Genomic DNA, 26706 nt, shown 5'->3' with positions numbered 1-26706 from the left:
TCCCATTCCCCAAGAATAGAATGATGGATTCTCAGAATAATCAGGATTTGGGATTTCCTGTCTTTCCTCCAAAGCTGGCACACTGATTGCATATGCCTTGTGTACATGTGAATTATTTCAGTATAACCTAAGGTGTGAGTTTAAACTGAAATAGTTGTATTGGTATAATACCTCCACCCAGTGTGTGGGCACACTTATTGCAGTATGAGTCCTCTGGGGGGAGGAGGGTTACCATATGTCGCTTGTGAAGAAGTTTAAGCTAAAATGAAAAAAAGCACTCTTCTACTAGGCTACCTGTCCATATGGGGGTTTACCAGAATAACTCTCTATCTGTTACTGTGGTATCTGAGTGACTGTAGTTATTCCCCATAAACACTCCTATGAGGTAGGGAAGTACACCAAAACAGTCTCTGCCTCGGGTCTCCTATCAAAAATAGGTGTTGCTAAATGACTTGTCCAAGGTCCCTCACGAAGTGTGTGGCAAAGCAGGGGATGAACCCAAGTCTCCTGAGTGCCAGGCTAGCACCCTAATCACTGGACCTTACTGGTAGACAAGGCCTCAGTCCTAGACTAGTTGGCACCGTCTGCTTTCCTGACCTCCTCCTCCCCTGCTTCTACCTGTGGTTCATCCATTTTCCCCTTCAAAGAGCTGGCTGTCTTGTGATCATCCTCTTCTCTCCAAGCTTTAAGTCTCTGGCCACTGTGCTCTCACCACTTAAAAAAAAAAAAATAAAATAAAAAATTGCTTTCTTAGGAAGGTGTAGGGAGGGATATCTTTCCTGCAGACTATGCTCTGATGCATTTGATATTGACTTAATCAGCAGTGCATCTGGCTCCTGCCTCAAACCAGGCAGCAGTCGAGTCTGGAAAATAGCAAAATAAATATCAGACTTAGGCTTTCTACAATGCTCTTTGGGAAGCCAGCATGGGGGGTTGCTAACCTGAGACTTTCCTAATTTACAAAGCTGTTTAGGTGGTGAGCCCACTCTTTGAAAGGACTAGTCTCTCTGTAAGCCATGCCCTGTTGTTTGGTACTGGGCCAAGAGTCTCTTTTAGGGGAAAGGTTGAGTGCAAATGTAAAAGCCCATTTGTTCAAAACTTCTCTTGGCTGGCAAGCCACACTTTAACCTTCACCTCTTTGTTTCCTGGAAGATGGGCTAGCGCAGTGATTCTCAACCTTTCTAGGCTTCTGTACCCCTTTCAGGAGTCTGATTTCAGCCTGGGTGGCAGGGGTTGGGCTTCGGCTTCAGCATGAATCTTAGCTTCGCGGGGGGCCTGCTTGCTACTCCCTAATGCTGGCCGTGCACTTGTGATTCTTCCCCCCCCCCCCCCCCCCCAGCGATCGCCACCCCCATGTTGAGAAACACTGATCTGGTATATAGAGCAGTATAAACAAGTCACTATCTGTATGAAATTTTAGTTTTGTACTGTCTTCGCTAGTGCTTTTTATGTAGCCTGTTGTAAAACTAGACGACTGTCTAGACGAGCTGACATACCCCCTGGAAGACCTCTGTATACCCCCAGCAAGAACCACTGGATTAGTGTCTGCCCACAATTTTTAGGGATCTTAGGACTGTAAGCAGAGCTGTGAAATCCTGCCTCCTGTAGATCAAACTTAAACAAAACAAAACCCAAACGGTAAACCTTAATTGAAGGGAAGAGAATCGGAGGCTTTTTTAAATGCTACTTGTGATTATTTGTGTTGGAACTGTAATTTAAAGCTTACCATGTGAGTTACTCAAACTGTAGCCCAAATCTTCAGCAGTGTGTATGCAACCCCAGAATGACACCAAGACTTCCCTTTTAGAAAGATAAGGCTTAGAAATAGCTTGCTCAACTGCACGCATTCCAGACTTAGCAGTGTCTTGACTTAGTTTATTAGATCCTAGGAAAATGTTAGATTGATGGTACTTTTTCTTTATGATGAAAGTAATTAAGATGAGATTCTATTACTGAACTCTTAAAATCAGGGCTTTGGAGCGGAGCCCGGAGCTGGAGCGCAGAGCAGCTCCGGAGCAGTGGAGCTGCAGGTTTTTGCCTGGAGCTGGAGCGGAGCCGGAGCACAGCTACAAAGCTCTGCTTAAAATGTTACGTTGATGATTCTGTTGAACTTATTTTTTAAGTCTTCCACTTAGGATTCAAGGCTGCAAAGTGAACATTATTATCATCAGATCAAACATCTGAATCTCTTTTCACCTATTTGAATTTTGCAAATTAATTCTAATCATAAGTGTGGAGGACACTACAAACTATGGAGAACTTGTCTCCATGGGGAAATTTGAACAATCAGTGGGGCCACTGGATGATTGAGATGCTAAAGGAACACTTAAAGAAGACAAAGTCGTTATAGAGAAAGTAAATAAATTGTTTGCATCGGTCTTCACTGCAGAGGGTGTGATGGAGATTCTTACACCTGAGCCAATTCTTTTTAGGTGACAAATCTGAGGAACTGTCCCAGATTGAGGTGTCAATAGAGGAGGTGTTTGGAACAGTTTGATCAGTTAAACAGTAATTAGTCATCAGGACCAGATGGTATTCACCAAGAGTTCTTAAGGAACTCAAATATGAAATTGCAGAACTACTAACTGTGGTATGTAACCTATCATTTAAATCTGCTTCTGTACCAGGTGACTGGAGGATAGCTAATGTGACACCAATTTCTGAAAAAGACTTACCAGCCTGTAATTGCCAGGATTGCCTCTGGAACCTAACCTCATTTCCAAGCAAATTGGTTGAAACTATAGTAAAGAACAGAATTATCAGACAAACATGATTTGTTGGAGAAAAGTCAACACAACTTTTGCGAAGGGAAATCATGCCTCACCAATCTATTAGAATTCTTTGAGGGGGTCAAGAAACGTGGATAAGAGTGACCCAGTGCATATAATGTACTTAGACTTTCAGAAAGCCTTTGACAAGGTCCCTCACCAAAGGCTCTTAAGCAAAGTAAGCAGTTATGGGGTAAGAGGGAAGGTCCTCTCATGGATCAGTAAATGGTTAAAAGACAGAAAACATAGAGTAGGAATAAATGGTCAGTTTTCAGAGTGGAGAGGTAAATAACGGTGTTCCGCAGGGGTCTGTACTGGGAGCAGTGATGTTCAACATATTCATAAATGATCTGGAAGAAGGGGTAAACAGTGAGGTGGCAAAATTTGCAGATGATACAAAATTGCTCAAATAGTTAAATCCAAAGCACACTGTGAAGAGTTACAAAGGGATCTCACAAAACTGGGTGACTGGGCAACAAAATGGCAGCTGAAATTCATTGGTGATAACTGCAAAGTAATGCACGTTGGAAAACAAAATCCCAATTATACATTAGCTGTTACCGCTCAAGAAAGAGAGCTCGGAGTCGTTGTGGATAGTTCTTTGAAAACATGCTCAATGTGCAGCGGCAGTCAAAGCTAACAGCATTAGGAACCATTAGGAAAGGGATAGGGAGTAAGACAGAAAATATCAGCATGCAACTATATAAATCCATCTTGAATACTGCATGCAGATCTCAAAAAAGATATATTGGAAAGGTTCAGAGAAGGGCAACAAAAATGATTAGGGGTATGTGGAACAGCTTCTGTATGAGTAGAGGGTAAAAAGACTGGGACTTTTCAGCTTGGAAAAGAGCCGATGAAGGGGGGAATATGAGAGGCCTATTAAAAACTTTATTGGTGTGTAGAAGGTGAATAAGGAAATGTTGTTTTACTCCTTCACATAACACAAGAACCAGGGGTCAAGCAATGAAATTAATAGGCATAGGGTTTAAAACAAACAAAAGGAAGTACTGTTTCGCACAGTGTACTGTCCACGTGTGGAACTCTTTGCCAAGGGATGTTGTGAAGGCCAAAACTATAACAGGGTTCAAAAAAACTAGATGCAAGTTCCTGTAGGATTGGTCCATCAATGGTTATTAGTCAAGGTTGGCAGGGATGCAATCCCATGCTTTGTGTCCCCCTAAGTCTCTGCCTGAAGCTGGGAGTGGATGATGGGATGGATCACTTGATGATTACCTGTGCTACTCATTCCTTCTGAAGCACCTGTCATTGGCCACTGTCAGAAGACAGGATACTGGGCTAAATGGACGATTGGTCTAATCCAGTCTGACTGTTCTTAATTTATTGGCATAATTATACTATTCTAGTTATATTGATATAGCTCACTGCATGGACTCTTATTCCAGAATAAGTGTGTTCACACAAGGAATTAAGCTAGTAAATTTCCGTGTATAGACAAGCCCCAAGAGAACAGAGAATAAAATCAAGACCACTGAATGTTGTATGTATTTATTTATGACTAGACTATTGGTTTTGATTACTTGTATTGCAGTAGCACTTACTGGCCCCATTGTGCTAGGCATAGTACATATGTGTGTACCTCCCTCCTTGGAAAAGACAGTCTCTACCCCCAAAGAGTATACAGTCTGAGTGACTGGTATATGTGAAATACTGCTGTTTGATATACTTTATTAATATACTGTACTTAATATGTATGTGCATGTAGTAAAGTCTTGATATGAGACATCACAGCAGATCTTGTAGAGCAGTGGAAATTGACTTTTCCTTTTGAGTGTCATTGGGTTTGTGGGTTAGTGAAATGAGAATTGAATGAGGGTTTAAAGTTTTTCTGGAGGTTCACTTTCGATTAATTTGCAACAAAAGAGGGGGCTTATTCAAGTGGAACATTAGTTGGAGAGTGCACACTACAATTCATTCATTTTCTTAGCCAACTCTTTCCCAGTAGCTCCGGATCCTTTACCTGTAAAGGGGCAGGATTTAACTTGCCTTCCCACAAGATCATCTCTACAGATCTTCTTAACATTTTAATAGCCCGCCATTTCCTTGAAATCTGTCATGTGTCCTTTCCTTGGCATCATGGGTGTTGCCAGGAACTAATATGTAAGCATGTACATTGGGGCCTGCGCTTGAATTCAGAGTACTTCTGAAATTGACCTCCATTCAAGTGAAAAGAGGTGTTCGAGTAAGAGCAGTGTCTGATCCATAATTGCTGGGAAAGAGCAGGGGTCGTTTCAAGTGACTGGATCATCGATATAATGCAGGAGAGGTCTTAAGATTGATGTCTGATTTCTAATTTCTACCTGTAATGAAATCAACATTTATGAACAAATTCCATATAGTGAACATACTGGTTTACTGGGCTGTATTAGAGACCTCTTGGAGTTGAATGGCTGTGGTTTTTCCCCCCCCCCCCCCCTTCTTTTCTTTCCAGTTCTCCATGGGGGTGAAGCATTCATTTGCATTTTTAAATGTGTAATGGGCTATGTTCTATGTCGTCTAGCCAGAGTTCTATTAATGTGTACCATAAGCATATATAATAATTGCTTCTTTCTCTTCTTCCAGGTATTGCTTGGTGTGTAGCATAGAGGCACTATGTACTCAGAGTGGAGGTCCCTGCATCTCGTTGTCCAAAATGATCAGGGTCACACGAGTGTACTTCACAGCTATCCTGATAACGTGGGGAGAGAGGTGGCAAATGCAGTGGTGCGTCCTCTTGGGCAAGCCTTAAATACACCGTCGGCAGCTGGGAGCGAGAGTTTACTAAAAACAGATAAAGAAGTAAGTGTTTCTCTACAGAGGTTCTGGTTCTGTTCACATGTTAACTGCTATGTAGCTGATCTATGTAGCTTTCTGCAGTGAACTTTGAATTTTTTAAATAATCCAAGCTTTCTGAAGTACATTTCAAGTCCTAAACTAGTGATCTATAGTAGGCTTTTCCCAACAGCTAATTCATAGCATAAGTAAATTCCATTACTTTCCTCACCAGTGAATTATGTTTTCTATGAAATACATAGCTCTCCAGACAAGTAAGGTTCTCCAGCTATTAAAATTTTATTAATTGCTAAATTCCTTGTTTTCAGTTTGGGCCAACTTCTCAGAACTTATGGCACAATAGACAAATATTGAATGTCCGTTCTCAGTCATATAACCAATATGTGCACTGTCTTTACCTACTACAGTATACATATTCTTCTTTCTCAGTGTTATGGGTATTTAATCTTCCTAACAATATATTAACCTGTCTGTTGTTCAGTCTTGCACTGTGTTAAAAAGTATGAAGGGCTGTTGTCAAATTGCAGGTAGGCTAAACTGAAAGTGCTTAAAGTCTTGATTATCTTATTAAGAATGAAATAAACTTAATGAGGCTGTGATGTCATGTCAGTGTATCCTACTAATAACAAATGGCAGCAGAAGGCAGAACTAGCAACAGTAGCAAATTATGTATTGTTATAAAGTGCAGACTTTAGTTGGAAAACAAGCTGAATAGCATTGTAAGCTAGTACAGTAAAAGCTGTTTTATCTGGCACTTCCCCAACCAGACAACTCTATAAACCAGCATTTCTGATCTTAATTGAAATTCCGGTTTATAGTCTGGCTGGAGCAGGGCTGGCAGGGGGTTGCGGGAGGGGGTGTGGAGCGCAGGCTCTGGGAGGGAGTTTGAGTGTGGGAGGGGACTTGGGCAGGGGGTTGTGGTGCGGGAGTGGGAAGCTGGGGGGTGCTCACCACGGGCAGCTCCCTACAAGTGGCCACATGTCCTGGCTGCTCCTAGGTGGAGGTGCAGCAGGCAGCTCCACATGCTGCCCCTGCCTCACCCCGAGCACTAGCTCTGCAGCTCCCATTGGCTGGGAACCGTGGCCGATGGGAGCTGCGGGGGTGGTCCCCGCAGGTGAGGCAGCGCACAGAGCCGCCTGCCACGCCTCCACCTAGGAGCAGCCGGCACAAGTCGCCGATTGCAGGGAGCTGCTCGAGGTAAGTGGCAGCCCCTCCCTCCCCCCCCCCCCTCGGATCTGGCACCCTGCACTCCCATGTCTCAACCCACTGCCCCAAGCTCCCTCCTGCACCCAAACTCCCTCCCTCTTAGTTAACCAGCATTTTTCACTTACTGGCACCCCCCATTTCCCCCAACATGCTGGATAAAACAGCTTTTCCTGTGTGTTGCTTTTGTTTCCGTGTTAAGTCTGGTAGGTAGCATGATTTACAATCTGTAAGTTGGTTTGTTTAAAAAGTTTCTTTAAAGTTGTGGGCCATCCCCACAAACCCCTTGTGGTGGTGTGGGTGTGTCCCACCTTAATTCCTATAATTGGGGAGGCCTGGGTTTGCTTTTATAGCCCGAGGCAAGGAGAAGCCAACACACACTAACTAAATACCATGTCCCCTTTTTAGTAAGGTTTCAGGACAGGAGTGATTGCAAGCCTGCCCAGCTTCTGCTCCCTGCCCTCCCCGTTCTATATAGCTTGACATGAGGGTGTGGCAGGGCCTCCTTGATTATCCCCAAGCTGCAAGCTCCAGCCTGTCCCTTAAGGGAAACTGTCCCTTTACATATGTTATAAACACACACAGCCTGAAATACTACTTGAAGGGATGCATATGTTCATATATTATTGCTAAAAAGGGGTGCTATTGGCACCATTGGGCTTGTTTAGGAACATGTAGACATGCTCTTATGTTTGGTACATACAGTATTTTAACAACCTCCCCTTTCTTTGTTTAGGTAAAATGGACCATGGAGGTGGTTTGTTATGGACTGACCCTCCCATTGGAGGGCGATACTGTGAAGTATTGTGTTGATGTGTATACTGACTGGATTATGGCTCTTGTATTACCTAAAGACTCCATTCCTTTACCTGTTATTAAGGAACCAAACCTTTATGTTCAGAGCATTCTCAAACATCTACAAAATCTCTTCGTACCAAGGTGAGACGCAGATCTGTAGCGACTGGGGAGGGAAGAGACTGGGTCTGGGCTTCTCTGCTATAGTCATGTAGTTCTTTTGCCAGAAAGGCCAGCAGTTTTATTTTACTACAAATCCTACTCTGGTTTGGCTAGCAAATGAAACTATGATTTATTACTTGTCTCTGCTGCAAAACACAACTGGCTCTGAAGTTAGGAGGTGGGTGGCCACTCTAATTTGTTGCAGCTTTGAATTGCAAACTAGGCAGCTGCTTTTGCTACCATGGTTAGACAACTTAATTTGCAATCAGTCCTTGACTTACACACTAACTACTCTAAACACTTCTTCCGAGAACTATGTCCCTGGATAGTTGCATGATTTGGGGGGGAAAAACATTGAAAAATGTTGTTGGACAACATCAATCATCCTGCTGGGCTTTTGGGGTGTGGTTTCAAAAACGGAAAACTAAAAAGCACTTATCAGCTTGAATGAACAGAGGATGATACTGAAGACTGTGCCAAATAAGTGCAAAGCACCTGAGACTGAGCAGATTAAGAAATGAGAAACTTGTGTATTACATCCAAATGTAAGATCATTATACATAGGAACAAAGAATGTAGGTCTTACAAGGTGGGTGTCTGTATCCTGGAATGCAATGACATTGAAAAGGATTTAGGATCATGGTAGATAACCAAGGGAATGTGAGCTCCCAGTGTGGCTCTGTAGCTAAGTGGGCAAACACGATTCTTGGGTAGGTGGTGGTTGTCCATCACCGAAGATCATGCTGACAGTGATAATACGCTTTGTCCTTTCTATGTTGAATGCATATGTGGCTCAATATCGAGGAAGGGATTACAGTCTGTCTGCTGAAGCTGCTGCTGTTTACAACTCCGCCTCTGTACTTCAAGAGCCATACTGTGATTAGTCTCTGAATACCCTATTGCTGACTACTGCTTGTCAGGTGATCTATCTGTTACTGATGACTCTCAGCTGTTGACGTCAATGATGCACTGCTTCAAGTTATGCTTCAGTGTGTCTATGAAGCATTTCTTCTGGCCATCTTGTGTGTGGTTACCTACTTCCAGTTTGCTGTACAGAAGCTGCTTTGGCATTCTGGTGTCATTCATCCTGAACACATGACCAACTGAGCGTAATAACTGTGATGCAATGAGCATGGCTTCAATCCCTGTGGAGTGGCTGCATTCCAGAACTCTATTCTGCTGTTTGATGCAGAGTACGGTATGCAGTGGTCATAAATGGAATTTATCTAGAATGGGGTGGGCAAACTTTTTGGGCCGAGGGCCACATCTGGGTGGGGAAATTGTATGCAGGGCAGGGGGTTGGGATGCGGGAGGGAGTGCAGGGTGTGGGAGGGGGTGCAGTGTGCAGGAAGGGGCATAGGGCAAGGGATTGGGGCAGAGGAGGAGTGCGGGGTATATGAGGGGCACGGAGTGCAGGAGGGGGCTCAGGGCAGGGGGTTGGGTGCAGGAGGGGTGTGGAGTGTGGGGGGGGCTCAGGGCAGGGGGTTGGGTGCAGGAGGGGTGTGGAGTGCGGGAGGGGGCTCAGGGCAGGGGGTTGGGGATGGACAGGGGTGCAGCAGAGAGCTCAGGGCAGGGGGTTGGAGTGCAGGAGGGGTGTAGGGTGTACGAGGGGGCTCAGGACAGGGAGTTGGGGTGCGAGGTGCAGGCAGGGGCTTAGGACAGGGAGTTGGGGGGGTGGGGTGCAGGAGGGGTTCTGGCTCTGGCCCAGCGCCGCTTACCTAAAGCGGCTCTGGGGTGGCAGCGGCGCACACCGGGGCCAGGGCAGGCTCCCTGTATGCCTGCCCTGTCCCCAGCCCCACGCCACTCCAGGAAGCGCTGCGGCCCCTGTGGGAGGTGGGGCGGAGGGCTCCACGTGTGCTGCCCTTGCTGCGCCAGGTACCTCCCCCGAAGCTCCCATTGGCTGCGGTTCCCCATTCCTGGCCAATGGGAGCTGGGGATGGGGGGTGGTGCCTGGAGGCAAGGGCAACACACGGAGCGCTCTGCCCCCCTCCCTGCCCAGGGGCCGCAGGGACGTGGTGCTGGCCGCTTCTGAGAGAGGCGCGGGGCCCACGGCACCACGGGGGGCAATCCCGCGGGCCGGATCCAAAGCCCTGAGGGCCCGGATCTGGCCTGCGGGCTGTAGTTTGCCCACCCCTGATCTACAAGCTTGATGTGATGCAGGGCTCGCACTTATAAAACCAATTGGACAGCACATCTGCTTTAATCTCTTAGCTTTGTTTGGAGCTTAATACAGTATTGCTGCCAGATTCTGCCTGATAGTCTGCCAATGAGGAACTGGTTTTGTTAATGCAATTTGTCAGCTCCTTGTCTAGAGTAGCATCATTCACCAATATGCTGCCAAGATAGCAGAAGTCTGTAACAGCATTCAGCTGTGTTGCTGATGGTGACTTCTGGTTTCTTGTAGGGTTTCCTGGTGCAGGTTGATACATGACTTCTAAAAAAAAGTGAGCCTCTGTTTTTGTAGACTCTACAATTTTTGTCTGTAATCAATTGTATATCTTCTTGAGTAGGTCTCTCTAGAGTGCAGTCATTCACATTCAACAGCTGCCTCAGATCTTGGTGGAGGGTTGCGGCATGTTTAGGTTGGATAATTTTCCAGAGGCTAGGAAACCTATCCTGATGCCAAGTATCAGAGGGGTCGCCGTGTTAGTCTGAATCAGGATAAAGCAACAGAGGGTCCTGTGGCACCTTTAAGACTAACAGAAGTATTGGAGCATAAGCTTTCGTGGGTGAATGCCAGGCGTCTGATGAAGTGGGCATTCACCCACGAAAGCTTATGCTCCAATACTTCTGTTAGTCTTAAAGGTGCCACAGGACCCTCTGTTGCTTTATCCTGATACCAGCATTCAGGTCTCTTGTAGCATCACTTAGTGTTGCTGCATAGAAGACATTGAACAGGATTGGATTAATTATGCAGCCCAACTTAATAACATTAGTGATAGGAAATGGGTCATACTGAACCGATGTGCACAGACTCGTCTGAGCATTTCGTTATGCCATAGCCTCAGAATGTTGGTGAATTTTTCTGGATAACCAAACTTATGTAATTGTTGCCAAAGTCCAGATCTGCTGTCAGTGTCAAATGCGTTAGCCAAGTTAATGAAGACAGGTGTAAAGGTTCTCTTGCTGTTCTCTGCATTGCTCCTGCATCTGACTAGCTACAAATATCATGTCTGCTGTTCCTTGCATTGTCCTGAAACAGCATTGTGAGTCTGATAGCACACCATTAGCGATGTTGCATAGCAGACAATCGGAGTACTCTGTCCAGAATCGTTCCAGTGCTCGTAAGTAATGAGATACTGTGATAGTTGCCACAGTTGGACTTTCACCTTTCCTCTTGTATGTGGTGACAATGGTGGCATCGTTGAAGTCTTGCAGTACATCTTCAGTACTCTGTATATTGAGAGAATCTCCATGTAGTTGTCTCAGTAAGGTCTCTCCTCAGTGCTTGACTATTTCTGCAGGAATACCATCAGATCCCTGCAGTTCCTCATGGCACTGATTGCAGTGCCGACTCCATCAAGGGATCGGGCTGTGTCCATGTTGGCAGATCCACTGCTCTTATTTGTGCCTCGTCTACAGTGTTGGCTGATGTGTTCAGAACAGGGATCTGAAACTTTTGGCGCGCAGCCCGCCAGGTTTGTTTACTTGCTGCGTCCGCAGGTTTGGCCGATCACAGCTCCCACTGGCCGCAGTTCGCCACTCCAGGCCAAAGGGGGCTGCGGGAAGCCATGGCCACATTGACCTAGAGTGTCGAACCGCGGCCAGTGGGAGCTGCAATCAGCCAAACCTGCGGACGTGGCAGGTAAACAAACCGTCCCGTCCCGCTAGGGTGCTTACCCTGGCAGGCCGTGTGCCAAAGGTTGCCGATCTCTGGTTCAGAAGATCACTGAAATGCTGTTGGCATCCCTGATAGGATGTCTCCTTTGTTGGTGATCAGCGATAGGCTGTCTGCACTCTTTAAAGGCACTGTAGTGGTGTGTGTAGAACCATAGACATCTTTCAAAGCAGCATAGAAGTCTTTGGTCTTGTGACTAAGGCTAAGACTTTGTCATGGTTATTTTTAGTAAAAGTCATGAACAGTTGTGGGCAATAAACAAAAATTCACAGAAGCGGTGACCTGTCTGACTTTACTAAAAATAACCAGGGGGGAAGGACTGGCAGGTGAGCGGAGGATGAATTAGTAGTGTTGGATTTCTGAGTCATTCTCATCATACCAGGCTTGGTGATGGCATCTTGGGTACAGCAAGATGCCAAAAGCTGCGTAATGTATAGTATTGTGAAGAGCTGCCCATTCACTGCTTACATTAGCACTAGTAGTCAAGCCAGCAAGGTCAGGCAGAGCTGCTCTGATGTTTGTTGCAGAGCTGCGCTTACGTAGCTTCATCTTGTAATTGCTATATGTTGAGCTATCTGATTGGTTTAAATCAGTGGTGGGCAGCCTGCGTCTGGTCAGTGGCTGCAAGACAGTGTTTACATTGACCTTTCCGCAGCTCCCATTGGCCAGAAATGGCAAACCGTGGCCACTGGGAGCTGCGGGCGGCCGTGCCTGCAGACGTGCCTGCGGACGGCCAATGTAAACACTGTCTTGTGGCCCGCCAGCAGATTACCCTGATGGCCCGTAGGTTGCCCACCACTGATTTAAATGATGACTTGCGGTGTGCTTGCCATATTAACAAATAAAATTTTGGAGCATATCCTGCGATGGTCTATCCTGTGCAAGGCTGCAGTTATTCATGCGTCCTGTAGATCTTGCTGCCAGATGATAGTATAGTCAATAAGACGCTATTGTTTGGATCCTGGGTGTGTCCATGAGGATTTCTTTTTGGTCTGGTAGGTGGAAAAAGGCTTTCATGATCACTAGCTGCTGCTTGACACATTCACTGAATACAGAGTTTCATTGCTATTCTTTCCCAGTCCCATGCTGTCCTATGGTATTCTGCCAGTTGACTGCATTACTTCCACCTTCGCATTGAAGACCCCTTTTTGATGATCAGTTTATTGGATGCCAGTGTAAACACTGAGTTTTTGTCTGTCACTGTGGAACTTTTCTTTCTCTCTGTCTGCATTTGTCATGATGGGAGTGTAAGCTCTGATGGTGGTAGCGTACCACTTGTTTCAGTGGCAACTGTAGAGTCATGAGATGATCACTTATGCCGTTAGATAGACTTTTGAGCTTGGCAGCAATGCACATGCTAATGGCAAAGCCAACATGTGACTGTCATGGCTCTGTGGATGGACAGTCTTGCTAGAAGAATGTGTACCCTCCACTGATCTCTGCAAGTTGCTCTTTGTGACAATTAGTGAAATCTGACTTGCCAACGATGGCCAGTTCTCTTGCAACAAGGGCTGTGCCTTTGCCAGGTTTGCTGCTGGTAGGATAGTTGCATAATCCATGAAGCCGTTCCATGTAGAACATAACATAAAATCATTGTAATAGTAAGTTTTTGCTTATTTGCTGACGCATAGGAGCATGACCTTCCGGATACAGTGGTCTGGTCAGGTTCTATGGAAGCAGATAGTTTAATATTCTCCTGTTTATTTATCTTGTTAACTAGGAGACAGAAGGTGTATCTGTATATGGTATTAGACAGTTATTGGAATATTATGTCCAGTTCTGATGTCAACACTTAAAAAGGATGTTAATGAAAAGAGTTCAGAAAAGAGCTACAAGAATGATTTGAGGTCTGTAAAATATGCCTTCTAGCAGAAAAACTTAGGAAACACAATCTATTTAGTTTATCCAAGACTAAGTTAAGAATTGACATAATTATGATCTACAACTACCTATGTAGGAAAGAAGTATCTGATAGATTTCATTTTAGCAGAAAAAGGCATAATGAGATCTGATGTTGAAACTAGAAAAATTCAGATTAGAAATCAAGTGCAGATTTTAAATGGGGGAGTAATAATCACTGGAACAATTTACCTAGGGATGTGGAGGACTCTCCATCCCTTTGCAGTCTTTAAATTAAAACTAAATAGCTTCCTGAAAGAGATGCTCTAGCTCTAAAAGAATTTTGTGGGCTTGATGCAGGAAACACTGAGTGAGATTTGTTGGCCTGGGTTATGAGGAAGGTCAGGATGGGTGATCATAGTCATCCCTTAATATCTATGAATATGCTTTCCAGAATTCATGATGATTAAATATCCAGGGCTTTGGAGCTGTGCTCCGGCTCCGCTCCAGCTCCAGGCAAAAACCTGCAGCTCCGCTGCTCCGCTCTCCAGCTCCGGGCTCCGCTCCAAAGCCCTGTAAATATCAGTAGGTTTCATGTCATAAAGATGACATAACTTTTATTTGCAGACAGCATAGGAAGCTTTTTGATAAGCGAGATCCTCTGTTTATAAGTGGGTGCAAGAATTTTAGAACTGATTCTCTACAGATACATGATGGCTCTGCTGCTCACGTGAAATCCATGGAAGCAGAAACTATCAATTTTGTCCACAAAAAACTCTTCTTACTAAACTGCACCATAAAATGCAATATGTGGACTTCCAAAAACTTGCCACCTTGTTCCATCACCTCTTCCACACTCACTGAATATGGATTTCAGTTTTAAAAATTATGAAATATTTTGCAAATGAAACAAAAAATGAAGTCAATCTTGCATCAAACTACGATTTAAGAGAACTATTGGCAAAATCTTAAAGCGGTCTCAGGTGCACATTGAGAGTTAGACATATTACTTTGTTAGCACTGATATGTCAGAAGCTGAGCAGGTGTCAATTGACATCAGGTTTATGCCGGCTAGAAAACTTTTTACTTTGTCAAAGTAGATGTGGAATCTGGGACAGCTGATGATGTAACACAGGGCATAAAAATATGTTTTAGGAAGTGCTGTGCCTGATGAAACTGATAAAGGCTATCCTACTCTTTGTGCCCACAGGAAGGGTAAATTTGAAGAGGTAAAAACTTCTGGTTGTTGAGGCAAAGCTTCAGGAAGATCAGATCTATATCCTTGAAGCTGCCGTTGACTACAGGGATAGCAGTTTTTGCAGTCTACAACAACCACCATTCATGTGTTTTCAATAGTTTGAATCTACACTCTGATCTAGTGATTACGAATGATTTGCCTATTATGACAACATACAAATCAATGATCTGTTTAAGCACTTCGCACAGGTATTAAATGAGGAAGAAGAGGAGTGTATCGTCTGTCAGTGGCTGACTCTAAAATTACATTTATCTATCACCAAGCTTAACACATCCAGTTCACATGCCTGTTTTAATAAAGTTTTTAGCAACTAAGCCATTTGGCTTGCAGGATATATTAGTGTAGATGGATGTACTGTGCTTCTATTGCATGCCTTTAGAGTCAGTTCAAAACACATGTCATGGCCACACAGTAAGCGCTGACCACAACCTACTCTTGCTATAGCATAGGACTAGACCTAATGCTAATCTGTATGATTAGCTCTAAAGTACAAAACAAAAGGACATTCAGTAACTTGCTTCACATTCTAATACCTGAATATTTAATAATCTTAGTTTTGACTTTGGTCTCAGACTACAGGTAGAAGTGGCATTTTAGTTTATATTAAAGCAAGGTCAAAAGTAAGCATAAAATGATCAGACTATTTAAACAAGCAAAAAACCATGGCAGAGAAATCCCCAACCTCATCCTCCTATCTGCATTCTCAAGCACTGACTAAGGGAAACTCTCAAAGGCATTTAGTTATTTTATTATATTTTTGTAATGACTCTGATCCCTGCAGCTGTAGAGTAGGTGCTCTGTGATGGCATAATTTCTGTTAAGTCAGTGCCTGTTGTGGGTGAGATTTCACAAGCTGGTCTTTCAGGCCAGAGAAGCAGCAGTACCTAGATATGATTGTTATCTTTAAGGATGAAATAAGATTTGTGGAGGGTATGAAGGAAATATTCAGGAGTCTCAGTTGTATGTAGGCAGTCCTACTGCCCCCCATTACAGCAGTGAGTCCTTAACAATCTTTAATATGTTTACCCTCACAGTATTCTCTGAGGTAGGGAGGTGCTGCTATCTCCATTTTATGGGTGGGGAATTAAGGCACAGAGAGTCAATGTGTCTTGAAGGTTGTTTGGTGGAGCAGGGACTTGAACCAAAGTCTCCCAATTATTAGGCTAATGCTCTAACCACTGGACCATCCTTCTAAGGGTATTAAACTTACTATAGACTTAAATTCTAGTTAATTTTCAGATACTTACTTCTGAGATGGGTAAGGGAAAAGGTGAGGGCTAAGAAAAATAACATTAAAATTAGACTCCTGTTTTATCAATTTTTTTAAAAAATGTGTTCTAGGAGCTCTATCCCCCTTTGAAGCTGTGATGAAGACTTTGAAAGCATGGACCAAGTGCATCCTTAAAGTGTTGTCTACATGAGTCTGTAAAGAGCCTAGGACGATAATCTAAGAAGTGTGAAATTCTCTCTTCATGTCAGTACTGACTCAGCTGTCCAGTGATGACCTAAATCACATTAACAGGAACACCCAGCCAATGTGCTTATCCCAACGGTCTCCTGGGCCTCTCCAGGTGCCAAAAGCCCCAACTGTTTCCTACCTGGCTGCCAAAACTTGCAGCTTCCCCTGACAGCTCTGAAAGCTTTATGCATTATCAACCTAAAATTCTGTGGCACAATGAAAACCAGAAAATAGGGAGCCTGCATAAAATCAACTGAATTTATATCCAGATAAGTAAGACTCTGCATTTTCATACTTAGTTCAATAAAAACATCAGTTATAATATATGAGAAGCTTCCAGAGCAATTCCACAATTCCCATAGAGGCTACAGCTCCAGGTACCTGGCTACAGAATTAAGGTCCACATTGTCAGACTTCAGCGGAATTTTACCTAACGTTTGTCGGATAGAAATAAAGTAGGCCGGAGAGACTGCTGGATGGCTCTGTGAGAGATGATGCGCCCACTCTACCCCATACGACTCCTGCTATGCTCCCCATAGTTTCTTCCCCCGTGTTTCAGGGCCTGAACTTTGTCTCCTCCATGCTGCTTTTGGCAGCTCAGCAGTCCTCTTGGCTGTTTCCATTTGGTAGCCGGTCTGTCTTATTTTCTCTCTCCTGCCCCTCCCACCCCTGCAGAATAGCTGACCAATTGCTGCAAGGACTGGAGCTGGTAGCTGCTGGGAGGGAGAGAAGCAGCACCCAGTCAGTGGGCGTGGGAGACCACCTCCAAGCTCCTGTTGCCCCACTGCAGTGGGGCAGCACTTACCAAGAATTGTTGGCAGCTATACCTTATTTTCAAGCCCCTTTTTCTCCCCCCCCCCTCCCTCCTCCAAACAAAAATGAGTCCAAATCAAAGGTGGAATACACCTTTCCCAGGAGCTGGCTCAGAACTGTCTCTCATGAGAGCTAAAAATGATCACAGGGTCTGCTACAGTCAAAGCTAAATGCACAGCTGAGCTCTTGGATTGGTTTTCCCCCCAGTAAACTGTGTGTGTATATACGCCACCCATGAGGTGTTCATTCTGCATGCTGGGAAGGAAGGAAGGAAGAAACTTAGAAAAAAAAAATCATTTTGAGTTTTAAGTGGGAGAGGCTCAGATACTGTGGGGGTAGAATTCAGGAGAATACTTCTACCGCCTCTTTTTGTGGAATAAAAGTATTCCCTACACCTGTATTACAGCATTCAATCCACACCATAAATACATTTTCTTGGTCCTGGTGAAATAGGTTCCTTCCCTACCCCCCGGAAGTGATGTAGCTATTGGCTGCCAGGAGCGCAGTAGTCCAGAGTTGTGATAAGAGGGTGCTGATATCTAAAATAGCTCAAGTGCACATCCTCTGTCTAGGAGATGAATGCATGAGGAAGGCTGGCTATCCCGAGTCAACCTAATTAGTTACAAATGAGCAGACTTGAAATGGCAGGTAGAGAACAGAGGTTAAAAAAGGCTTGATGCCCCCAAAAGTAAGTGTTCATAAACATTTTTATAATACTCAAACCAACATTTAGTCCCCTAAAACAGCAATATGTACAGAATCCATGCCTGCAATAGTTATAGTGCTAAAACAGTTAATCTATGTTCACTTTTGAGACCTATAGCCTTGAAATAGCGTCAAGAGCAATGAATATGAATGAGAGAGAGCAGGGTAACTTGGAATTGCTCGTAGCTGGCTGATCAACCAGAAAGAAGTCACCTACATCCTTCCCTCTCATGTCAGCCTCTGACTTCTAGCCCCAATGAAATGAACCCTAACCCTAGCTACCGTGCTTGATTCAAGAAGCATTGAATTACTAAAATGCAATGGCAGTGGCAGTTGTTACAGTCAGATAATGCCCCAGTGCCACACAGGCTTCCAGTTGCATTAGATCAGGGGTTCTCAAATGGGGTCAGGACCCCTCAGCGGGTCGTGAGGTTATTACATGGGGGGTCATGAACTGTCAGCCTCCACCCCAAGCCCCACTTTGCCTCCAGCATTTATAATGGTGTTAAATATATAAACGTTTTTAATTTATAAGGGGGTCGTACTCAGAGGCTTTCTATGTGAAAGGGGTCACCAGTATAATAGTTTGAGAACCACTGCATTAGATGAACAAAATGCTCAGGCTCTGGCAGATCTTGTCTTAAAAGTATGTATGGGGTATCTTTTATAGATGGTACTCTGCTGAAATGCCTTAATCTGGCCCAAATTTCCCTTTTCTGTAAACCCTGAACTCCTTTAGTTTGTTGCTGCTTCAAACTGTTTGCTTCCATCACAAAAGTCTCCTGAATGTGTGAGCATGGAGGGAGTGCTTTTGCTTTTCCCTTCCTAATCAGGTGGGATTCATGCATGACATTTGCATGCTATAAATTTATGATGTTAACGGCATCCTGTCATCAAGAATGGAGTGACAGAAGACATATAGTGGCTGGTGCTATGGAAAAGCTTTTGTCATTGTCACTTGCCCCATCTCATCTTTGTATTTCACAAAATGACTTTTCGAAGGGGTAGAGAAATCCAGACAATCTCATCAAAACTCACTCCGCTGTGGTATATGAGAGTCAATATTATTTTCATGATGGGATAACCCTAAGAGCTAATGTATTAAAACTCTGGCTTCCGTGAACAAGCTTTCTCTATATGCAGAGGATCTCCTTAATCTGCTTTTCCTATTCCAGTGACTTTTCTAGAATTTTTAAAAAGCTTAGGAGATTGTAGGCTTATGGTCAGTTGGGGATAGGAAGTGTTGGAGGAGGTGGCAAAGAAGTCAAACTAGTTTGCTAGCACCATTCTCTCCTGCTTCCCAATACAACACTTCTCTTCTGAAGTAGATATCTGGCCATAAGCGAGTCCTGACATCTCCATTATGTTCCGGTTTATCTTTGTCTTGTCTAGGATATATTCTCTTGGATAAGTGGGCTCCTTTTTGGTGACGTGAGGTATCGAGTCAGTCTAATCTGCATATCCTGCACAAAGAGGAAGTCGGGATCCCTTTTGCTCTCCCTATGCCATTTAAAAAAATACTTAATGTGGTAGTCAGCTCCTTCATCTTTGCCAAGCTAACTATGACTTCAAAATACCCTTCTTACATCATAAGCTCTTTGGAGCAGGATCACGTCACTGTCCATATTTATACAGTATATTGCACATTAGGATCCCAATCCTGACCGAGCTTAGTGTAATATACATATTAAATAAGGATGCTGTGACTCTAGATAGGAGTAGGTGAAAGTCGTCATTCCTGGGATGAATGGGTGAGGAAGATTGGGGACTGGTTTATTTGGTAAGCTTTGTAAGTTACATGTGCCTGGAATAATTAGGAGCACTCTTAAAAATCAAAATAATACATACCACACTTTAATTCTGCCTACCCCATATGTGTCTTTATGCGTTTTACATGATCTCATGGCATTAGGTGATGAGCCATTCACTTAGCAATTGGAATATAATGCAAAGGAGCTGTACTTTCTCTAACTGTAAATGTGTACATTGTGTAGCATTTTGTATGAGTGCATGTTTGTGTAGTGTCATATGAAAGAGCTATTGTACTGTATACTTCACTACACTGAGGCAGACTTGGATTCCCGTGAATCACCTTAGCTCAAAGTTTGGTTCAATAATAATGCCATTTTAAGTTCTTTTGCATATAACACAGTGAATTTTAGGTACTGTAGTCAATCTCAAAGCTATAGATTCTTTTTTTTTTTTTTTAATTCTTTTTTCTTTTTTTCTCTTTTCTTTTGAGAGAGAGAGACTCTAATAGTGTTCTTCTCTTATAGGCAGGACCCGGGGTCCAGTCAGAATAGACTATGCTTGCAGGTTTTGAAGGCTGTCCAGAAATTGGCTCGTGAGTCAACCATCATGGCTCGAGAAACTTGGGAGGTTTTATTATTGTTTCTCCTACAGATTAATGACACTCTTCTGGCAGCTCCCACTGTGCAAGGTTTGTGTCTTAACTTTTTTCATTTGCTTCTCTTACGGATATAAGGGATTTTGGCCCCCAAATGTAGTTTGTTTTTCAACAAGAAAACAATCAAAAGTTGCTGGTGGCCATGTAAGAACAACAACCCATCTCTAGTATTTAAACTCTGAATTAAAGTTGGATGGCCTGAAATTGAACCTGCTTAAACAATTTTTGTCCTATATGAATTGTCAAAACATACTCTGCAAGACACATGACGGTCCATCCAACTATAAACTCAGATTACTGGGTCTTCTGTCTTGGTGGTCCCATAGTTCTGTCTGTCAGCTACGTATTACCTTTATTTTCCCCTAGCTAGAGAGAGAGTGTGAAGACACGTCCGTATCTACCCACCTGTAAACTAATAAGTGCATGGTCAGATCTCTCTCTCTCTCTCTCTCTCTGATGTGTTACTGTGTTGATAACATGTCTAGGTAGGTGAATCCCTTGTTGCATAGGTGTTCGCATTACCCATATGGCTAGGCTTTACACTATCAATTAGAACATTTGGACTTTTTAAAAGCATGGATGCACCTGTAGAAAGTTAGCAAATGGTACTGTTGTAGATCAGAATAGATTTAAGGGTATTTAAACATTGCTTATAAAATGAAATCTATATAAATTCAAAGTGATATGAGCATGATAGCCATGAGATTCCTTTAGGATCAATAGGGTTTCCTAGGGGAGATGGCTGAAAGAGATCTAGCATCTTAAATGGCTTTAAATGTTTGTTTTGTTCCTGCATAAGGTGGCATTGCTGAGAATCTGGCTGAGAAACTGATTGGTGTGCTGTTTGAAGTGTGGTTGCTAGCTTGCACTCGGTGCTTTCCAACACCCCCTTATTGGAAAACTGCCAAAGAAATGGTGGCCAACTGGCGGCATCACCCTGCTGTAGTGGAGCAGTGGAGCAAGGTTATCTGTGCCCTTACTTCCAGGTAGGTGAAACCTCAAAAGAAACTGACATTCAGATGAACACACTTACCGTGTATGTTGTTCAGCCAGTTTTCTGTGATGATGGAGTCAAGTATCAGGGGGTAGCCGTGTTAGTCTGTATCTACAAAAACAACAAGGAGTCTGGTGGCACCTTAAAGACTAACGGATTTATTTGGGCATAAGCTTTCGTGGGTAAAAACCTCACTGCATCTGAAGAAGTGAGGTTTTTACCCACGAAAGCTTATGCCCAAATAAATCTGTTAGTCTTTAAGGTGCCACCAGACTCCTTGTTGTTTTTGTGATGGAGTCTTTCATAGCTCGGTATTTTCTGTTCATTTGTGGAATGCAGTTTTAAAGGGACAAATATATTCCAATATTTGCAGAATAACTGCATGTCCATTATTTCATAACCGCAGATACAGTAACCATATCTATGATATGGTTGGTCACACTTTTGCAGACAATAGCAAATTTGAATAATGAGCAGCTCATCTAAAATCTTTTGGTAAACAAAGCAAATGCCTACTAAAACCAGGTAAACTTCAATATCTATGAAGTTTGGTTATATGGATTTTTTTAACCATATTTTTAGTAAATGTTAGCATTCCATAAATGAACAGTTCAGTGTATTGTCTTTTTGTGTCTGTGTATAATCTTAATATCTCTGTTATCCAAAGCATTACAATGTTATCTAGTGTTGTTACATGTAACGTTCCATTGTTCTGACTTTTTATCTTGTCTACAGTAGCTTTCAGTTCAACTCTAGGAAAACGTCTGCTGTCAAAGTGCTTCTTAAAATCTGAAAATTATATGTCTAGATTTTCCATGCTGTACAGCTTCTCATCACATGTATTTAGAAGATGATGATGATTAGGGTTGGAAGAGACCTCAGGAGGTCATCTAATCCAATCCCCTGTTCAAAGCAGGACCAACCCCAACTAAGTCATCCCAGCCAGGGCTTTGTCAAGCCGGGCCTTAAAAACCTCTAAGGATGGAGATTCCACCATCTCCCTAGGTAACCCATTCCAGTGCTTCCCCATCCTCCTAGTGAAATAGTTTTTTCCTAATATCCAACATAGACCTCCCCCACTGCAGCTTGAGACCATTGCTCCTTATTCTGTCATCTGCCACCACTGAGAACAGCCTAGCTCCATCCTCTTTAGAACCCCCCCCTTCAGGTAGTTGAAAGCTGCTATCAAATCCCCCCTCACTCTTCTCTTCTGCAGACTAAATAAGCCCAGTTCCCTCAGCCTCTCCTCATAAGTCATGTGCCCCAGCCCCCTAATCATTTTCTTTGCCCTCTGCAGGACGTGATCATTCCCCTCTATTCAACAATGGTGAGGCCTCATCTGAAGTACTGTGTCCAGTTTTGGGCCCCACACTGTAAGAAGGATGTGGAAAAATTGGAAAGAGTCCAGCGGAGGGCAACAAAAATGATTAGGGGGCTGGAACACAGGATTTATGAGGAGGGGCTGAGGGAACTGGAATTGTTTAGTCTGCAGAAGAGAAGAATGAGGGGGGATTTGATAGCTGCTTTCAACTACCTGAAAGGGGGTTCCAAAGAGGATGGATCTAGACTGTTCTCAGTCGCACCAGATGACAAAACAAGGAGTGATGGTCTCAAGTTGCAGTGGGGGAGGTTTAGGTTGGATATTAGGAAAAACTTTTTCACTAGGAGGGTGGTGAAGCACTGGAATGGGTTACCTAGGGAAGTGGTGGAATCTCCTTCCTTAGAGGTTTTTAAGGTCAGGCTTGACAAAGCCCTGGCTGGGTGATTTAGTTGGGGATTGGTCCTGCTTTGAGCAGGGTGTTGGTCTAGATGACCTCCTGAGGTCCCTTCCAACCCTGATAGTCTATAATTCTATGACTCTCTCCAATCTGTCCACATCATTTCTGTAGCGGAGGGCCCAAAACTGGATGCAGTACTCCAGGTGTGGCCTCACCAGTGCCGAATAGAGGGGAATAATCACTTCCCTCGATCTGCTGGCAATGCTCCTACTAATGCAGCCCAATATGCTGTGAGCCTTCTTGTCAACTGTGTGCCCTTGTTGCCTCATTTGCAGCTTCTCATCCATTGTAATCCCCAGGTCCTTTTCTGCAGAACTGCTGCTTAGCCAGTTGGTCCCCAGCCTGTAGCAGTGCATGGGGTTCTTCCGTCCTAAGTGCAGGACTCTGAACTTGTCCTTGTTGAACCTCATCAGATTTCTTTTGGCCCAAACCTCCAATTTGTCTAGGTCACTCTGGACCCTATCCCTACCCTCCAGCGTATCTACCTCTCCCCCAGTTTAGTGTTATCCGTGAATTTGCTGAGGGTGCAATCCATCCCATTATCCATGAAGATGTTGAGCAAAAACCAGCCCCAGGACTAACCCCTGGGGCACTCTGCTTGATACCGGCTGCCAACTAGTGAAGCCATTGATCACTGCCCTCTGAGCCCGATGATCTAGCCAGCTTTTTATCTACCTTATAGTCCATTCATCCAATCCATTCTTCTTTAACTTGCTGGCAAGAATACTGTGGGAGACCGTATCAAAAGCTTTGCTAAAGTCAAGGTATGTCACGTCCATTGCTTTCCCCAAATCCACAGATCCAGTTATCTCATCATAGAAGGCAATCAGGTTGGTGAGGCATGACTTTTCCTTGGTGAATCCATATTGACTGTTCATGATCACCTTCCTCTCCTTCAAGTGCTTCAATATGGATTCCCTGAGGACCTGCTGCATGATTTTTCTAGGGACTAAGGTGAGGCTGACTGGCCTGTAGTTCCCCAGATTCTCCTTCTTCAAAGATTGGCACTATATTTGCCTTTTTCCAAGTGTCTGGGACCTCCCCCAATCACCATGACTTTTTCAAATTAATGACCAATGGCTCTGCAATCACATCAGCCAACTCCCTCCGCACCCTCGGATGCATTGGATCTGGCCCCATGGACTTGTGCATGTCCAGCTTTTCTAAATAGTCTTTAACCTGCTCTTTCACCTCTGAGGGCTACTCACCTCCTCCCAATACGTACATATATATCCATATTTGTGTGGCATCTTTTATTTTGCACAACTAAATACACAATTGTTCTGGCTATTTTTAGCTGCTTATGTAGCTTTGTTGGTAGATGATGTGTTTTTATGATTCATTGATTTGAAAAGAACAGTTGTAACTCCCTTAAAGCATGCATCAGTGTTCTGTTCCACTGCTACTCCATATGCTTTATGCCCAGATCGTACAGCCCTCTGATGTCTAACGGTTTTAATGCCACTGATATAGAGTAACCTGTGGGTTCTGTGACATTTGTGTAAAATGTAGTACTTCTGTTGTGGATTTGTTTGCTTATTTAAATCTAATATCTAAAGAGCTGAGTTTTTTTGATGCTAACCTTAAGCTCAGTGGTGCTTCAAGTCTGCATGAGTACCTTTAGCCCAAAGAAATTCTAATCCAACTGCCAAAGGGCAAAGTGACTTTTTAATAAACAACTTTCCTGAATTTGGCTGCTAGTAATATGCTCAGAGTAGGTTTCCTGAATCAAAACAATGGTGATTGGCTAGTCACATAGGAGTTCATGTGTCTGTAAAAACTTAATTTTTTGATATCTAAGAGTATTTCTTCACTTCAGAATTAACTGGGAATCTTCTGAGATGTTGCCCTTTACCAGCTCTCCCACTAGAAAACAAATCTTTCACCCAAATTTAGTTGTGCTCTAAACCCAGGCTAGTTGGTCCTGCTGGAGTATAGGCTAGGCTCAGGTTCTGCTTTCACTTGAGCTGGTAACCCACCCATTTTGCAGTGAGGACACAGGCTAAATTGCTCACGTGCTGGTAGTCTTCTAGTGCCTTCCCACAATTTGCCCCATGTGCTCATAAGGACAGAGAAGTTCTCCCACAGTTCACTGGGAAAGAATCCCAGAGCAGTTCAGCTTATTGCAGCACCAAGAACCAGAGGATGTGCCCCCAGCACCCCTAGTGAGAGACATGGGTCAGTGTAGCACCAGTGAAGACACGAACTCGGGTAGGGCTTTGCAGTATGGTTGCTTAGACCTGGGCTAGGTGACCTTGGGTTCTGAATCCGATCACCTGAGTTAACTCTGCAGTGAAGATATACCCTCATTGTGTTAGAGGAACTGGTTCAAGAGTTAAACCTTAACATAGCTCTTACTTCGAAAGCAATTAAATTACTACCCAACATGAATTTGTCTTCAGCATTTACCAGGTGCAAATCACTATAATGTCTAGGTGTGAAAATACAATTTCAAGAAAAGCATAATCACCCAGTTGGACATTGCTCTTGCTGTCCTACAGTTTGGCCTCTTAAACTTGATTTTTTCCCCTGCTCTTCCTAGTATAACAAATTTGCTGCTATGAAAAGTGTGGCCTGTGACCTGGGGTGCCTGGAGTAGCTCAGACTGAAAATGCCAAGGTCAGGACAGGCTGCGAAAGGAGAGCGGATTCTCCCAAAACTGGTGGTTAACCCTATAGTTTGATTCACCAATCAGTCACAAAATTGTGCTTTTGATCCCCCATGCTGGTTTTCTAGAAGTTTAAAAATAAATAAATATCACAGCCCCCTTTATTGCATTCCAGTTTCTGGCTCCCAATCCGTGACTAAGTCCAGTAAAGTGAGAAGTTACTTAAAACTCTGTTCACTTTACAAAATGTTCTTCTTATCCCCAAAGGACCAGACACAGTACCAGATCAATACTTGTTTGGATCTTACCCAAAATACAACTCTGCCAGCCAATCCTTTATTATCTAAAACTAAATAAATGTTTTATTATATAAGAAAAGAAAGAAAAGAGAAGAGAGTTGTTAAAGAGTCAAAGTAATTAGATACATGTACGTATGACTTCAGAGTTCATATATCAGGTTCTTAACAGCACTGGAGAGTTTGGTGGCTTGTAAAGTATCTGTGGACCACATCCAAAGCTTGGATGGGTCTATCAGTCCTTTTTTCAAAGCTTCAATTTGTAGAAAACTCACTCCAGAGGTGAGAAGCAGGATTGAAGACAAACTGGATATGATGCAGCTGCCTTTTTATATCCTTTGCCATGTGGCTTATATATCCTTTGTCCTAAACACAAGCTCACGGCACAAGGGCATGGAAAAGTATTTGGAGTCCCCTGTCCAGAAGCATGTCCCTACATGTCCCCCTGACTAGGTGTAGCCCCTAGCTTCTCTCAATAGGTTCGTTGGACAGCTGATTGCCCTTGATGGGCCATCAAGCAGGCTGGATAGTGCTGATGCCAATCTGTCTGGGGGTGTCTCCCAGAAACACAGGACAAGTTTGAGATACAGATATAGCACACACATTTATAATTCATGATACGAAGATTAGATAGATAGATATAACAATATTATCATATTTAGCAGATTATAACTTTTCCACTGATGCCATGTAAGGTATATATTGTATACTATTCATTGCTATTTTGTAATATTGGTATCAGTATTTTAAATTTTCACCCATATTCCATGCAGCGTCACAGACAGCAGTCTCAATTAGCTCAGATGGGGCACTAGTTGGAGTGGAAAATATCAAGTGAGGTTTTGTTTTTCCCCCCCCCCCCCCAGATTGGGGGGGGCAAAGCATAATTCTGAAAAGAGTAAAAACTTGAGATTGAGGTGGCAGGGACTCAATTTGGAGAAGAATGAGACAATTCTGATTGGAATCTGTCTGCAATTTCTCATGGGTTTG

At 43.6% G+C, this 26706-nt stretch overlaps 1 protein-coding gene across 1 annotated transcript in view; it reads left to right on the top strand.

Annotated features, from left to right (window-relative positions):
- The window catches only part of RALGAPB (Ral GTPase activating protein non-catalytic subunit beta), a 128253-nt gene that overhangs the window by 5339 nt on the left and 96208 nt on the right, over positions 1-26706 (top strand). Inside the window, exons 2-5 of the mRNA XM_065414235.1 lie at positions 5352-5567; positions 7501-7703; positions 19910-20073; positions 20840-21026. Coding sequence (XP_065270307.1) covers positions 5382-5567; positions 7501-7703; positions 19910-20073; positions 20840-21026 — 740 coding nt within the window. The 5' untranslated portion in view covers positions 5352-5381. The remainder of the gene's footprint in view (positions 1-5351; positions 5568-7500; positions 7704-19909; positions 20074-20839; positions 21027-26706) is intronic.

The sequence above is a fragment of the Emys orbicularis genome, chromosome 12 (assembly GCF_028017835.1).
Source record: "Emys orbicularis isolate rEmyOrb1 chromosome 12, rEmyOrb1.hap1, whole genome shotgun sequence".
Lineage (NCBI taxonomy): Eukaryota > Metazoa > Chordata > Testudines > Emydidae > Emys > Emys orbicularis.
This window is presented reverse-complemented; position numbering and strand designations above follow the sequence as displayed.